At 38.7% G+C, this 13,245-nt stretch overlaps 2 protein-coding genes across 2 annotated transcripts; both read left to right on the forward strand.

The window, feature by feature from the left end:
- Window positions 1–1,378: 1,378 nt before the first annotated feature.
- Window positions 1,379–2,335, forward strand: LOC308266897 (olfactory receptor 2A1/2A42-like; the record flags this gene model as incomplete). Its single annotated transcript, XM_080701277.1, has 1 exon — window positions 1,379–2,335. The coding sequence occupies one exon, from the start codon at window positions 1,379–1,381 to the stop codon at window positions 2,333–2,335; it is 957 nt and encodes a 318-aa protein (XP_080557403.1).
- Window positions 2,336–11,464: 9,129 nt separating this feature from the next.
- On the forward strand, window positions 11,465–12,406 carry LOC308267221 (olfactory receptor 2A1/2A42-like; the record flags this gene model as incomplete). The annotated part of the gene is made up of 1 exon (XM_080701800.1): window positions 11,465–12,406. One exon carries the CDS (start codon window positions 11,465–11,467, stop codon window positions 12,404–12,406), a length of 942 nt encoding a protein of 313 aa, XP_080557926.1.
- Between the last annotated feature and the right edge of the window lie 839 nt (window positions 12,407–13,245).

Below are 13,245 nucleotides of genomic sequence, written 5' to 3' on the forward strand. Positions count from 1 at the left end.
GTGCTTTTGTTTACATTTATGCATTTATTTGTCATTCAACAAATATATATTAATTGACAGGAGATTAAAATAAGCCACTTTACTGTTTAAAATAAATCGAGATTGAACCAGGCAGGCTGCTGTGCTGGAAGGATGCTTCTACAAAACTCTTTTTTGAAGTTTTACAAAATTTCTTCACCTTTCATTTTTGCTATAAAAAAATTTGAGGACGGCAAAGTCTTTTTTCCTCTTTATGTTTTAATTTTTAGGAAAACTGAGAAAGGAAGCTACTGTTTCATAGTTGAGTGGATTCTATGCGTCTTTTGCAGCCAAGTATTTTTTATGCCTGAAGTGTTTAAACAAGAAATTTCAAAGATGTGTCGACCACAGAAATGTTTACTATTAACATCAAATCAACCTCCCTCATATGTGAAAATTTTTAAAATATATTAAATAAATATAGATATTTATATCTATATATTTGTGTCAAAGTGATCTGGTCATTTACCACTGATAAGAGAAAAGGGAAATGTTTTCTTGCCTCTTTTTTTTTTTTTGGTACTGGGGTTCCTGGAAACCCTTCTATCTCCAGACTACACTCCCAGACCTATTTTTTATATTTTTATTTGGAAATAGGGTCTCTTAAGGCAGCGAGGCTGGCTTCAAACCTGCGCAACCCTCCTGTCTCTGCCTCCCAAGTGCGGGAATTACAAGCGTACGCCACCCCGCCCGGCTCTCTCTTGCTCTTAAAATGTGACCAAATTCTTTTCCCCTGGCCTTTCTTAAATGAGGTTACATTTGTCCAGGTTCTGGCCACCACTGTTTAGATCCAGGTTTGGAAGTTTTGTTCGGGAACTGCATCATACAATCCAAAAGAACCAGGAATAACTAGAATGTCTAATGTTCATTTACTTAAAATCTGAAATGTAATTACAAAATGAGTGAAGACTTTTGCTAATCAACACAGTTCTTTTAGACCATAGATTTTTAGGTTTGTGGAAACTTTTCTGCAAACACAGTTGAGGACTCAATCAAGGAGATAATCTTTACCAACTACTTTTCTGATGGAGGACTAATTTTCAGAATATATAAAAAAAAAAACCTCACAAATCTTAACACCAAAAATAATCAAGTCAATAAATGGACCATTGAACTAAATAGATACTTCTCAAAAGAGAAGATACAAATGGCCAGCAAGTATATTTAAAAAGTTGAATGCTCTTAGCAATCAGAGGGGAAAAAAATCAAAGCTACACCGAGTTTCCAATCTCCATGATGGAATCTTTAACAGTGTTTACTGAGCAATTTCCACAAACCTAAAGTATACAAAATAATAAATATAAGACCTGTCTTTAAATAATTGTGTGACATGCTTTCTGATTCTCTCTTTCATAGTGAAATGGAGAAAAATCAGACAATGATCACAGAGTTCATTCTACTGGGATTTTCTCTTGACCCGAGGATTCATCTAGTTCTCTGTGGAGTTTTCTCTCTCTTCTACACCTTCACCCTGCTGGGGAACGGGACCATCTTTGGGCTCATCTGCCTGGACTCCAGACTGCACACCCCCATGTACTTCTTCCTCTCCCACCTGGCCATCGTCGACATGGCCTACGCCTGCAACACGGTGCCCCAGATGCTGCTGAACCTCCTGGACCCAGCCAAGCCCATCTCCTTCGCTGGCTGCATGACGCAGACCTTTCTTTTCTTGGCTTTTGCCCACATAGAATGCCTCCTCTTGGTGCTTATGTCCTATGATCGCTATGTGGCCATCTGCCACCCCCTCCGATACTCTACCATCATGAGCTGGAGAGTCTGCATCACTCTGGTTGCCACTTCCTGGGCCTGTGGCTTCCTCTTGGCCCTGGTCCACGTGGTCCTCATCCTGAGGCTGCCCTTCTGTGGGCCTCATGAGATCAACCACTTCTTCTGTGAGATCCTGTCCGTCCTCAAGCTGGCCTGTGCTGACACGAGGCTCAACAAAGTCGTCATCTTCGCAGCCTGCGTGTTCATCCTAGTGGGGCCCCTCTGCTTGGTGCTGGTCTCCTACACACACATCCTGGTCGCCATCCTGAGGATCCAGTCAGGGGAGGGCCGCAGCAAGGCCTTCTCCACCTGCTCCTCCCACCTCTGCGTGGTGGGGCTCTTCTTTGGTAGCGCCATCGTCATGTACATGGCCCCCAAGTCCCGCCACCCTGAGGAGCAGCAGAAGATCCTCTTTCTATTTTACAGTTTTTTCAACCCCATGCTGAACCCCTTGATCTACAGCCTGAGGAACGCAGAGGTCAAGGGTGCCCTGAGGAGGGCGCTGTGCAAAGAAAGTCATTCTATTTTGGGGTGGCCCTTGAAACCCTAGCCTCAGTACTTGCCTGGATCTTTCTGTCTGTTTGCTTGTTTGTTTGTTGTTTGGTTTATTGTTTACCAGTGCATTATATATTATGTTTCTACCTAGAATTTGTTGCAGTGTATCTGTACATGCACATGACACAATTTTCTCTGTTTATTTACTTATTTCCTCCCCTTTCCAGCCTCTCCTTTCTCCCACTCAACCTCTTTCTCTGTTTTATGGGTCTCCTATTTTCATGAGATCTCATCTTTATTTCTCTGTTTACTCTAGCTTGCACATGAGATAAAAACCTACCACCCTTTACTTTCTAACTATGGCTTATTTCATTCAGCATGATGTTCTCCACTTTCATCCATTTACCAGCAAATGAAGTAATTTTTTTCTTCTTTATATCAGAATAAAGCTCCATTGCGTGTACATATAACATTTTCTTTATCCACATATCTGTTGGCAGATACCTATACTGGTTCCATAACTTGGCTTTTGTGGATTGTGCTTCTAAAAACATGGCTATTTATGTACCAACATATTATTCAGACTTCATTTTTTTATAAATACCAAGGAGTTGTATAGCTGGTTTGTTTGGTATGTTCACTTCTTGACTTTTGAAAATTCACCATACTATGATTTCCATAGTAGTTTTACTAATGTGACATAGGAAAACATTGTTAAATCTGTGGTTCTTAGGTAAAAATCAGAGAAGAATAGAAGAGCACACTTGGTCTCTTGGACTAACCAGCTGGCTGTGATATTTTCCTGCACCAAGAAGAAGCTTTCATTTCTCTTGACTTCTTGATGAACTTTTTAGTCCTGACTCAGTTTGATTTGCTATTCTGGATTTGGTTATTTTGGGTTTTGTTTCTTGGGTTGATTGGGGATTTTGTTTTTGTTTATTTGGGGCTTATTTGTGCCTATTGTTTCTGTTTGTTTTTCAGTTTTATATACTTATGAGTCTAGGAGAAGAAGAGCTTTATTGGGCAGAGTATGGTTTTGTTCTTACTGGATGAGAGCCAGAATATCAGGATTCTCTCTAAGATTGGGTAAAATTGAAGATGTTTCTTCCACTCTTAACGCTTATGCAAACACCAACAGGAGGTTCTAACATCAGGTGTGTGGGGATTCTGCACACCCAAAGCAATCACTTTTCCAGTGGACACCAGCTGAGTGTCCTTTAATTCAATTCCATTCTGACACTGCCTACTTGTGTCGAGATTCTGTTGGATCTCACCAGTTAATGACCCAGCCCCGCAAATCTCCAAGCTCTCAAAGCTACCTCTTTAATTGCCTGATTCTATGGATTCCAAATGAACCTCATTTGGAATTCATTATTACTCAGGCCATACAATGTAGAATATGATCATTTTTCTCTTTACTCATAATATTACTTTTCTGCCATCCTCAGTACGAATTCTCAGGTATCCTAAGTGTTTCTGCCCATGGCAGTAGCTGCCATTTTTAAAACTCTCTGATGATCATTTTCTTTGAGCAGAGATAATGTCAGCAGATTTTATATAGATTTTATATTAAGTTTTGTTGGTGTTAATCCGAAATCAACACTATGGTCAAATTCTAGAATGACTTGAAGCATAAGAGTTATAAACATCCAGTAAAATGAAATAGTACTAGTATACAACAAAAATAGTTTTTTATAGGTTAATACTATGTTGTCTGTGTGCTGAGCTCTTTCATATACTTATGTGTAATTTTTACCCTTTTCAAATAAAAAACGCTGCCAAGACAAAATAATCTAATCTTAACTTTAACAACATATACACAATTTTGAGTTATGGCTCTTGATGTTTATGTCCTTAAAGAACTTTTCTAAGTTTGAGCTTGTGTGACATTACCAAATGTTAAGTTTAATTATTGATATTTTCTAATTTTTCATTTTCATATTCTCAAATGTGTGTTTATATCCAACGCTCCTAAAGTGTTGATGATATAGAGGTATTTTCTCCAAGCCCTCGTCCACACTGACCATCAGTGCACTCCCTGGTCCTCAACAGAAGTTTCCTGATTTCTGCAGGCTGGCATATAAAGTAAATGCTGAAGCCGGGCGTGGTGGCGCACGCTTGTAATCCCAGCATTCGGGAGGCTGAGACCGGAGGATCGCGGTTTGCGGACAGCCTCAGCTACTTAGTGAGGCCCTCTGCAACTCAGTGAGACCCGGTTTCAAAGTAAAGAATAAAAAATAGGGCAGGAGGTGTAGCTCAGAGGTCAAATGCCCCTGGGTTCCACCCCAGACCCGCAAAAAAAAATTAATAAAGTAAACATTGATGAGCACTTCCTAAATTGTAGTTACTTTGCCATCATAATATTTACTTTGTGCTTTCTACATTTTTCCCTAAAGTGACTTTTATAACTGATACTTTATGGTTAGGAATGTTAAACACACATACCTTAAGATTAAAATAATACAGGGAATTCACAGATGTTTTATTTACATTAACTGCAGTACACATGGGGGTGGAAAGAGAAATTAAGATTCTAAAATTTTGGCTTGCCTTCAGTGCACTAGGCATAGCCTATGATCAGGGAACTTTTGGATCAGTAAAGGGACGTGTATTTCTTTTCAGGATGAATACGTACAGTGAGCACAGATGAGCATGTTCTGCAAGCCTAGTAGATGTAAAAGATTTTTCTTCACATTTAGGCCACATCAGCAGGTCAGGAATGTGTCATAATGTAGTCATTGTCTTGCAAATTTTATGATGGCTTGATATTAAATTCCTAACCCTTCTGTAAAAAAAATATATATTTAAAAAGCATGACAAAAACGAGAATCCCTCAGGCAGCTAATATCTCCACCCTCCTAGAAGAAGCAGTAGTTTTTAGGAACTATGCCTTGGAGATAATCTGTCTTCCTAGGAGAGGACAGGCTCTGGATCCAGTACCCTGCATCTTTCAGAACAGAGACTAGAGAATACTTCCCATGACGACTTGCATTGGTAATGTGTGCTCTAGAAAATCCTCCCTTCAGATGACTCCTAATGAGCCCTACTGAGACACTTCAGCTCCTCCTTGGCCCTCACTCAGCCTGATGCCTCACAAACCAGCTCTGCACAGCATTTCCACACCTTGGAGTGCTACTTGCAATCATAGGATTTTCTGGGTCCTCTCTCCCCACTTCTACTGCAACACAGGGGCCCATATGACATCAGGGAGAAGCTGGACAGCAGAGGTGAAGGCCAGGAGCTCAGCATGCTCCCCTGATCCTGCTCCCTGCAAGGTTCTCCTGAACCTTCTGGAGAATGGGGGATGAATGAGGGCAGTGCTGGGACTCCTGAGATACAAACAGTGCCCAGTATTCGGGAATTCTAATGAGAGCTGCTATCTCAGAGGTGTGCTCTGTGGTTGTCTGTGTTTACTAATTGTGTGTCCTGCTGGGAGAAAAACAGAAATAGAAAAAGACAATTGCTTTGTCTCTTCTTCCCAGCTGGGGCAGACACTCAAAGAATCTGAAGGTCCAGCCCCTCCAGTGAGCCCTCCAGAGTTACCAAGTGATTTAAAATCATCAGAGAATAAAATCTCATTTTCTGAAGATTCTGCTGAAATTCAACCAGGAACAGAATTGAAGATTCTTTAGCTTCCACAGAAGCTTGAGAAGCAGGACTCATGTTCCAATCTCCAAGTGCTTGCCCTTCTGAGATCCTTGAGCCCAATGTAAGAAGAGAGCTAATCAGGTTCCATTATATTTTACTTTGCCACCAAATTTCTCTTAGATGGGTTGCAGCATCTAGTCTTTGTTTGACTACCATTCTGCTACTGCCATTATTTTAGTATGAGGAGAGAATTAAATTAGAAGTAAATTATTTGTATTAATAATTTAATACAAATATAAGTATTAATATATTAATACTTAGCGTATATGCTCATCTTTACATGAAGAGTTCTAAAGAAAAATACAGATTCACTTTTCAAGAACAAGTTATACATTTTATGCAAATGTGTATTTGCTAGTTATGTTTCATAGGTAGAGAAATATTCACGTGTTAGAGATTTATTTAGGAATGCTGGCACCAAAAATAGAAGTAAAATATTTCTGTATTGTATATTAAGGTGAATGCACATAATTTTCCAAGTGAAAAAAGTTATGGTAACGTTTATTATAGTGTGTGATTTACATTTCAAGAAGATGAACATGTACTGTTTATTTTTATAAATTATGCATTACATTCTTGTCAACAGACAAAAAACATATTAAATTTAGGAGGATGTATTTATTGCAATAGAAAATCAAATGCATGCTAAGTCTATGTCTTACCTTTCATTGAGCATAGCATTAAAGACAGTATCAGGTACCTAGTGGTACTCAATATGTGCTCATGTCAGATTTTCTGTAGGCTGTAGGACAACTCTTGGAGGTGAGCATGAAAAGAGGAGAGAGAAGGGACCGAGGTGATAGGTGGCTGCGGGTGGCAAAGTGGGCAAAGAATGAGACAGACAGCCAATAATACTCTGCTTTTTAGAGGATTGTGTTCAATGTCTGCCTTTTGGCTTATCTTCTTCCTCCTGAAGCACATTTTCACAATAAAATCTTCACAAATACAAAGCAACTTCTTGCTATACTTTGTGCTTCTATAGTAAGAGAGAAACAAGAAGCATTAAAGGCATGATCAAGCATTTTCAGTCCTTAACAAGTTGTTGAAAAGATTGTAAGTTCATGAAGGTAACGCTTGGTTGGTCTCTCTCATCCAAAGTAGGACCTATACCCTGAAAAATGACTTGCTTGATCAATCCTTATCCCATAAGGTAACTTGGCAAAATCTTGGATTGTAACTACATAAACAATCCAGTCATTTTTTGTTCCTTTTGTTTTCCCTTTTTATTTTCATGTAAACAGCCCTAGGATGTAATTGAGTTATGGAATAACAACAGATTGTCATTTTAAAATTTCTTCTCCATTCAAAGCCCCCACCACACAAAAGAACCTTCAGATTCATCAAACTTTGAGAATTATTTGCAATACAGAATCTATCAAGTTGTAATATTTTATACATAAAAATAATTGATCTTCAACATTTACAGTAGAACTTTAGAGTTATCACATTTATTAAATGGATAAGTATTTGTAATTTTATTATTTTTTTAAAAAAATTTTATTGGTGCGTTGTATTTATACATCATAAAACTTGTGTAGACATAAATGCACACATCACCCAGACAGCTCCCACCAGGTCCCCACCCACTCCTTCCCCATCCCTCCCTTCCATGCTTGGCTTACTGGTTGACTACGATATGGATAAGTACATCATGTGCTTTAAAGATTTTCCTTCTTCCCCCCTCCCATCGCCACGGTAAGATTGCCTTATTTACTCCACTATAGGATCTCCTTTTTAACCTGGAGTTCCTCCTATGACCCATTTCACCTTAGCTTTCACATATTAGGGAAAGCATCTGATTTCTTGCTTTTTGCAACTGACTAATCTTGCTTAGCATAATGTTCTCCAGTTTCATCCATTTCCCTGTAAATACTGCAGTTGTGTTTTTTTATAACTGAATAAAATTCCATTGTGTACACATTCCATAGTTTTGTAATCCATTCATCTGTTGATGGACATCTTGGCTGGTTCCATAGTTTGGCTATGGTGAGTTGTGCAGCTATGAACATAGATACACATGCATTAGTTTGGTAGTTTGGTTTCCTTTCTTTTGGGTTGATACCCAGAAGAGGTATTGCTGGATCAAATGGTGAATTTGTTCCCATTCTTCTGAGGATTCTCCATATTGTTTTCCAAATAATTTTTAATTCTTAACTTGTAAACAAAATCATATACATCATAATGCTTAAAGTTTGCCTTTGGAGCTAAGATGTCTATCAATGTGGAGCCATTTTCTTCCTTCCCTGCAGCCCCTTGTAAATTTATTCTGTTTGGTTTCCACTTGATTATTTAACAATATTAGGCATCAAATAAAAAAATAAAATGCATATATACTAAATTCGTGTGTTTAATGCTGTGTGAAAACTTCAGCTTTTATAAAATTTTACAAATCTTAGTTTGAATACAGAGCACCTGGCATAAAGTTTTTCTGAATAGCAGTGCTTCGTTTCTGTTGGGTGCAAGGAGCTGAACTTGGAATCATTATAGTAGACTATACTTTAAAACAAACCAAGAACTCATAGGGCATGAATACCTATGTGTATGTGCATTTGTTTACATTTGTTTGTTATTTGTTATCTAACAAATGTATATTAGTTTTATGGATATAAAATAAACAAACCTATTTCACTGCTTTGAAGTAAATCAAGATTTTTTTTGTTTTTTTTTTGTTTTTTTTGGTTTTTTTTTTTTTTTTTGGTGGTACTGGGGATGGAACCCAGAGGCTTTCTACCTCCGGGCTATACTCCCAGACCTATTTATATTTTATTTGGAAACCAGGTCTCACTTAGTTGCTGAGAGCCTCACTAAGTAGCTGAGGCTGGCTTTGAACCTGTGCCGATCCTCCTGTCTCAGCCTCCCAAGCGCGGGGATTACAAGCGTGCGCCACCACGCTGGGCTGTAAATCAAGATTTTAATGACAGAGCTACTGTGCTGTGAGATGCTAATAAACTCCTTTCTTTATTATATGCCCTTCAATTTAACTATCTATCAATATGGTTTGCAGAATGTTTTCCTTCCCTTCATGTTCTCATTTTAGGATAAATGAAGTTATATTTGGAAAGAAAATTTCTGTTTCCTGAATGAATTTAAAAGCATCTTTCACAGCCCAATATTTTCCTACGTGCCATGTGTTTAAACAATAAATTTAGATGATTTGTCAACCATGGAAATTTCTAATATTAACCTAGCATCAAATCAGTTTCAATGTGTGAAGACTTTAGAATATATTATTGAAATGTGTTTATGTCTGCATCATTTGCTTACTTATCAGTAATACTTATCATAAAAAGGAAGTGTTTCTGTTACTGTTAGAAAGTATTTTATTTCATGCCAGATGTGGTGTTGTATGCTTGTAATCCCAGCATTTGGGAGGCCGAGACAGGTGGATCACAGTTTGCTACTTAGCCAGGCCCTTTGCAACTCAGTGAGACCCTGTTTCAAAAATAAAAAAAGACTAAAAAAATAGGGCTGGGGGTGTAGCTCAGAAGTACAATGCCTCTGGGTTCCATCCCCAGTACCGCAAAAAAAAAAAAAAAATCTATATTTTCCCTTGGTCTTGCTTAAATGAAGTTACATTGGTCCAGGCTCTGGTCCCAAGATTAGCTCTGGATTGGGTAATTTTGTTCAGGAAGTTTATCATGCAATTCAAAAGTATGGTAGGACAATGCATAAGCCAAATACCTAATCAGGTAGTTGATATTCAAAAGTTACTGCAAAATGAGTAGAAAGCTTTCCTAATCAACACATTCCTGCTTTGTAGGAATACCTCCCCGAGAAGAGAAATGATTACCTACTGATTAATCAGAGAACATGAAGTCAGAGTGAGAAGAGCTGATAAAGACCTCACTTGGTAGGGCAATAAATTGCCAATCACCCAGCCATCCATGTGAACTGTCGGCAGTCAGCCACCAGGTGGCAAGAATCCAGATACCACTTGCTGTCTACTTTTCTTGCCCTGAAGCTCATTTAAGCACTGCCAAATAGCAACCCTCTCACCTGCTCTATAAGTATAATAGAAACAAATCATTGGCACTCTTGTCCGTGCTTCCTGATGTTGTCTTGTCCTCCCACTCTATCTAGATTGTTATTCTCTTGGTTACTTGTGGGTTTTACATCAATCCTCACACTAACTGTGCAGAAGCAGTTGAGCTTCAAGTTATTTTGCTCCTGTGATGGCACAGACACATGTTGACACTGAAGACCATGTTGGAATTCAACATGGCTTATTGAGGCAACTCTGATCTAAGATCCAAAGAAGTCAAATTTATCAGTTGAGCATGCCAGCAATTAATTCATAGACAGCATATCTTTTCATTAATTTGTTGGTGCACATACTTGTCATGTAACAAACTAAATTATCAGATCTTCAATAAGTTGTTTCTATTGCCTACTTATAGAGTATATGATAATTCTCATTTGTGAGGTCAGCCACTGTTTTTTTAAAAAGCAAGCCATTGTGTTTGGAATTTCAAGTATAAGTTTCATATAGGAATGATAGAATTAGCAGAAAAAATGGTTATAACTCTTATTTGTTTCATTCCAGGCTATAAATTTTCTGAGAAAATCTAAAAGGATGTCTATACAGACCGTACATATAAAATTATGCGTGCAAATTTCCACATATGTGTCATTAGACACCTCCATGACCACCATGCAAATCCTGAGAGCACATGGAAACACACACATTATAACAGGGCACTTAGAAGCCAGGCTCATAACACTAGGCTGCCAGATGAAACACAAGTTTTCCCTAAACTCTTTGGGTTACAAAACAAAAATGCTTGTGTTGAATTAATAATTCTGTGGGTCACATGAGATCATGCTGTTGACCAGTTGCCAAATGATTAATATTGATTTATTTCAAAATTTTAAAACAAGAATGCATATTTTGAATATGTGTATTATTGAGAAATACAGAGATGCATATAATTATCTACATATATCTTATTGATCATCTTCTTCCTATTCCTTAATCATATATAAACATATCACATTGTGTGCCTTAAATAAACCAAATTCTAATTTATCAATAAAAAGTAACATTCATCTTAAAAGTTTCTATTTAAAATTTTTCCTGGATTACAGCTTTATAAGACATTAATTAGACTCCAATTGATATCTAAACACTTCTAATAACTCAAGCATGATTTATAACAAAGCAATGGAGGCTGGAACTATTCTCATTATAAAAGATCTTTCATTACTGCTTCGACTATTCAGTCATTTTCTTATACACCTAAACATGTGAAGCACTGAGAAGATCTATGTTTAGTGGTTATTTTATTGATATAGGTTTGTTATTTTTTGATTGCTTCAGATTATCAATGACTCTGGATAACTAATCAATGGTAACATATTTCTCTCCTTAAAAAATCAGGTTAATTTTAATAGGTAATATTATACTTATTTATGTAATATTGAATGAGTTAACAGCATTTTCTAATAATTTTTACAAACCTAACTATGAGATAATAAATAAAAGACATTTTTAAATATTTGTGTCACACAGCTCTCTGATTATCTCTTTCACAAGGAAATGAAGGAAAATCAGACAATGGTCACAGAGTTCATTCTACTGGGATTTTTTGTTGGACCAAAGATGCATATAGTCCTTTTTGGAGTTTTCTCCCTAATCTACACCTTCACCCTGCTGGGGAACGGGACCATCCTGGGGCTCATCTGCCTGGACTCCAGACTGCACACCCCCATGTACTTCTTCCTCTCCCACCTGGCCATCGTCGACATGGCCTACGCCTGCAACACGGTGCCCCAGATGCTGCTGAACCTCCTGGACCCAGCCAAGCCCATCTCCTTCGCTGGCTGCATGACGCAGACCTTTCTCTTTATGAGTTTTGCACACACAGAATGTCTCCTGCTGGTGATGATGTCCTATGATCGCTATGTGGCCATCTGCCACCCCCTCCGATACTCTACCATCATGGGCTGGAGAGTCTGCATCACTCTGGTTGCCACTTCCTGGGCCTGTGGCTCCCTCCTATCTCTGGCCCACGTGGTCCTCATCCTGAGGCTGCCCTTCTGTGGGCCTCATGAGATCAACCACTTCTTCTGTGAGATCCTGTCCGTCCTCAAGCTGGCCTGTGCTGACACGAGGCTCAACAAAGTCGTCATCTTTGCCGCTTCAGTGTTCATCCTAGTGGGGCCCCTCTGCTTGGTGCTGGTCTCCTACATGCGCATCCTGGTCGCCATCCTGAGGATCCAGTCAGGGGAGGGCCGCAGCAAGGCCTTCTCCACCTGCTCCTCCCACCTCTGCGTGGTGGGGCTCTTCTTTGGCAGCGCCATCGTCATGTACATGGCCCCCAAGTCCCGCCACCCTGAGGAGCAGCAGAAGATCCTTTTCCTATTTTACAGTTTTTTCAACCCCATGCTGAACCCCCTGATCTACAGCCTGAGGAACGCAGATGTTAAGGGTGCCCTAAAGAGGACACTGTGCAGAGAAAGTCATTCCCAGGTGGTGTGACTTTGCATCACCAGCCTTGGTACTCACTTGAAATATTATTGCCCACTTATTGCTAAATCCAGAAACACTCACTACTCTCTTATTTGTGTCTGACAAGGTCAAGAACACACATGCCTTTCTCTTCTGCAGAAAAGTTTTAAGATGTATTGATTTCATTGGCTCTCTACCTGATGAGGTTGTATCAAATATGATATTTAATTTTCAATGCAATAAACATCTGTGAAATTATTATCATTTTGGTTCATTTTCTGGTTCCCAAATGTTAAACACATTTCTTCAACCCCCTTAGTCTAGCTATACAAGCTCAACTGCTTCATGTCTCATTATATTTAGAAGAGGGAAAACCATTGCAGCCCTGGGCAGTGATTCCCAAACCCAGCAGCACTGTCCACTCCCTCACAACTGGGCCTGCTACATCTATACCTCTTAGAGATATTTAGTTACCTGTGCTGCGTGCTATTGAGAAATTGTATATGAAAATTACTGACTTGTATTGGGAGATAACTTGTAGGATGAGTGAAGGAACAAAATTAAAACACAATAATAGGATTGAAGAAAAGTGAAACAACCTACAGAAATGTGGGAAGAGGAAAATCTTTTTAAAAAATGTATGGGTGAATTGGCTTAGATGGTGGCTAGTAAGAAGAAAGAAATGGGAACTTGTCCCTAGAATAGGCTAAAAGTATCAGAAAATAGTATTTGGCTTATTTTAGGATTATACACACGTGTGCATGCACACACACACACACACACACACACACACACACAGTCTCTGTATGCATTATCCTAGTGATTTTCATCAGCATGTGCACCTTAATCCATATCTACATCATTTCCCT

Source organism: Muscardinus avellanarius (assembly GCF_963383645.1).
Source record: "Muscardinus avellanarius genome assembly, chromosome: 9".
Classification (NCBI taxonomy): domain Eukaryota; kingdom Metazoa; phylum Chordata; class Mammalia; order Rodentia; family Gliridae; genus Muscardinus; species Muscardinus avellanarius.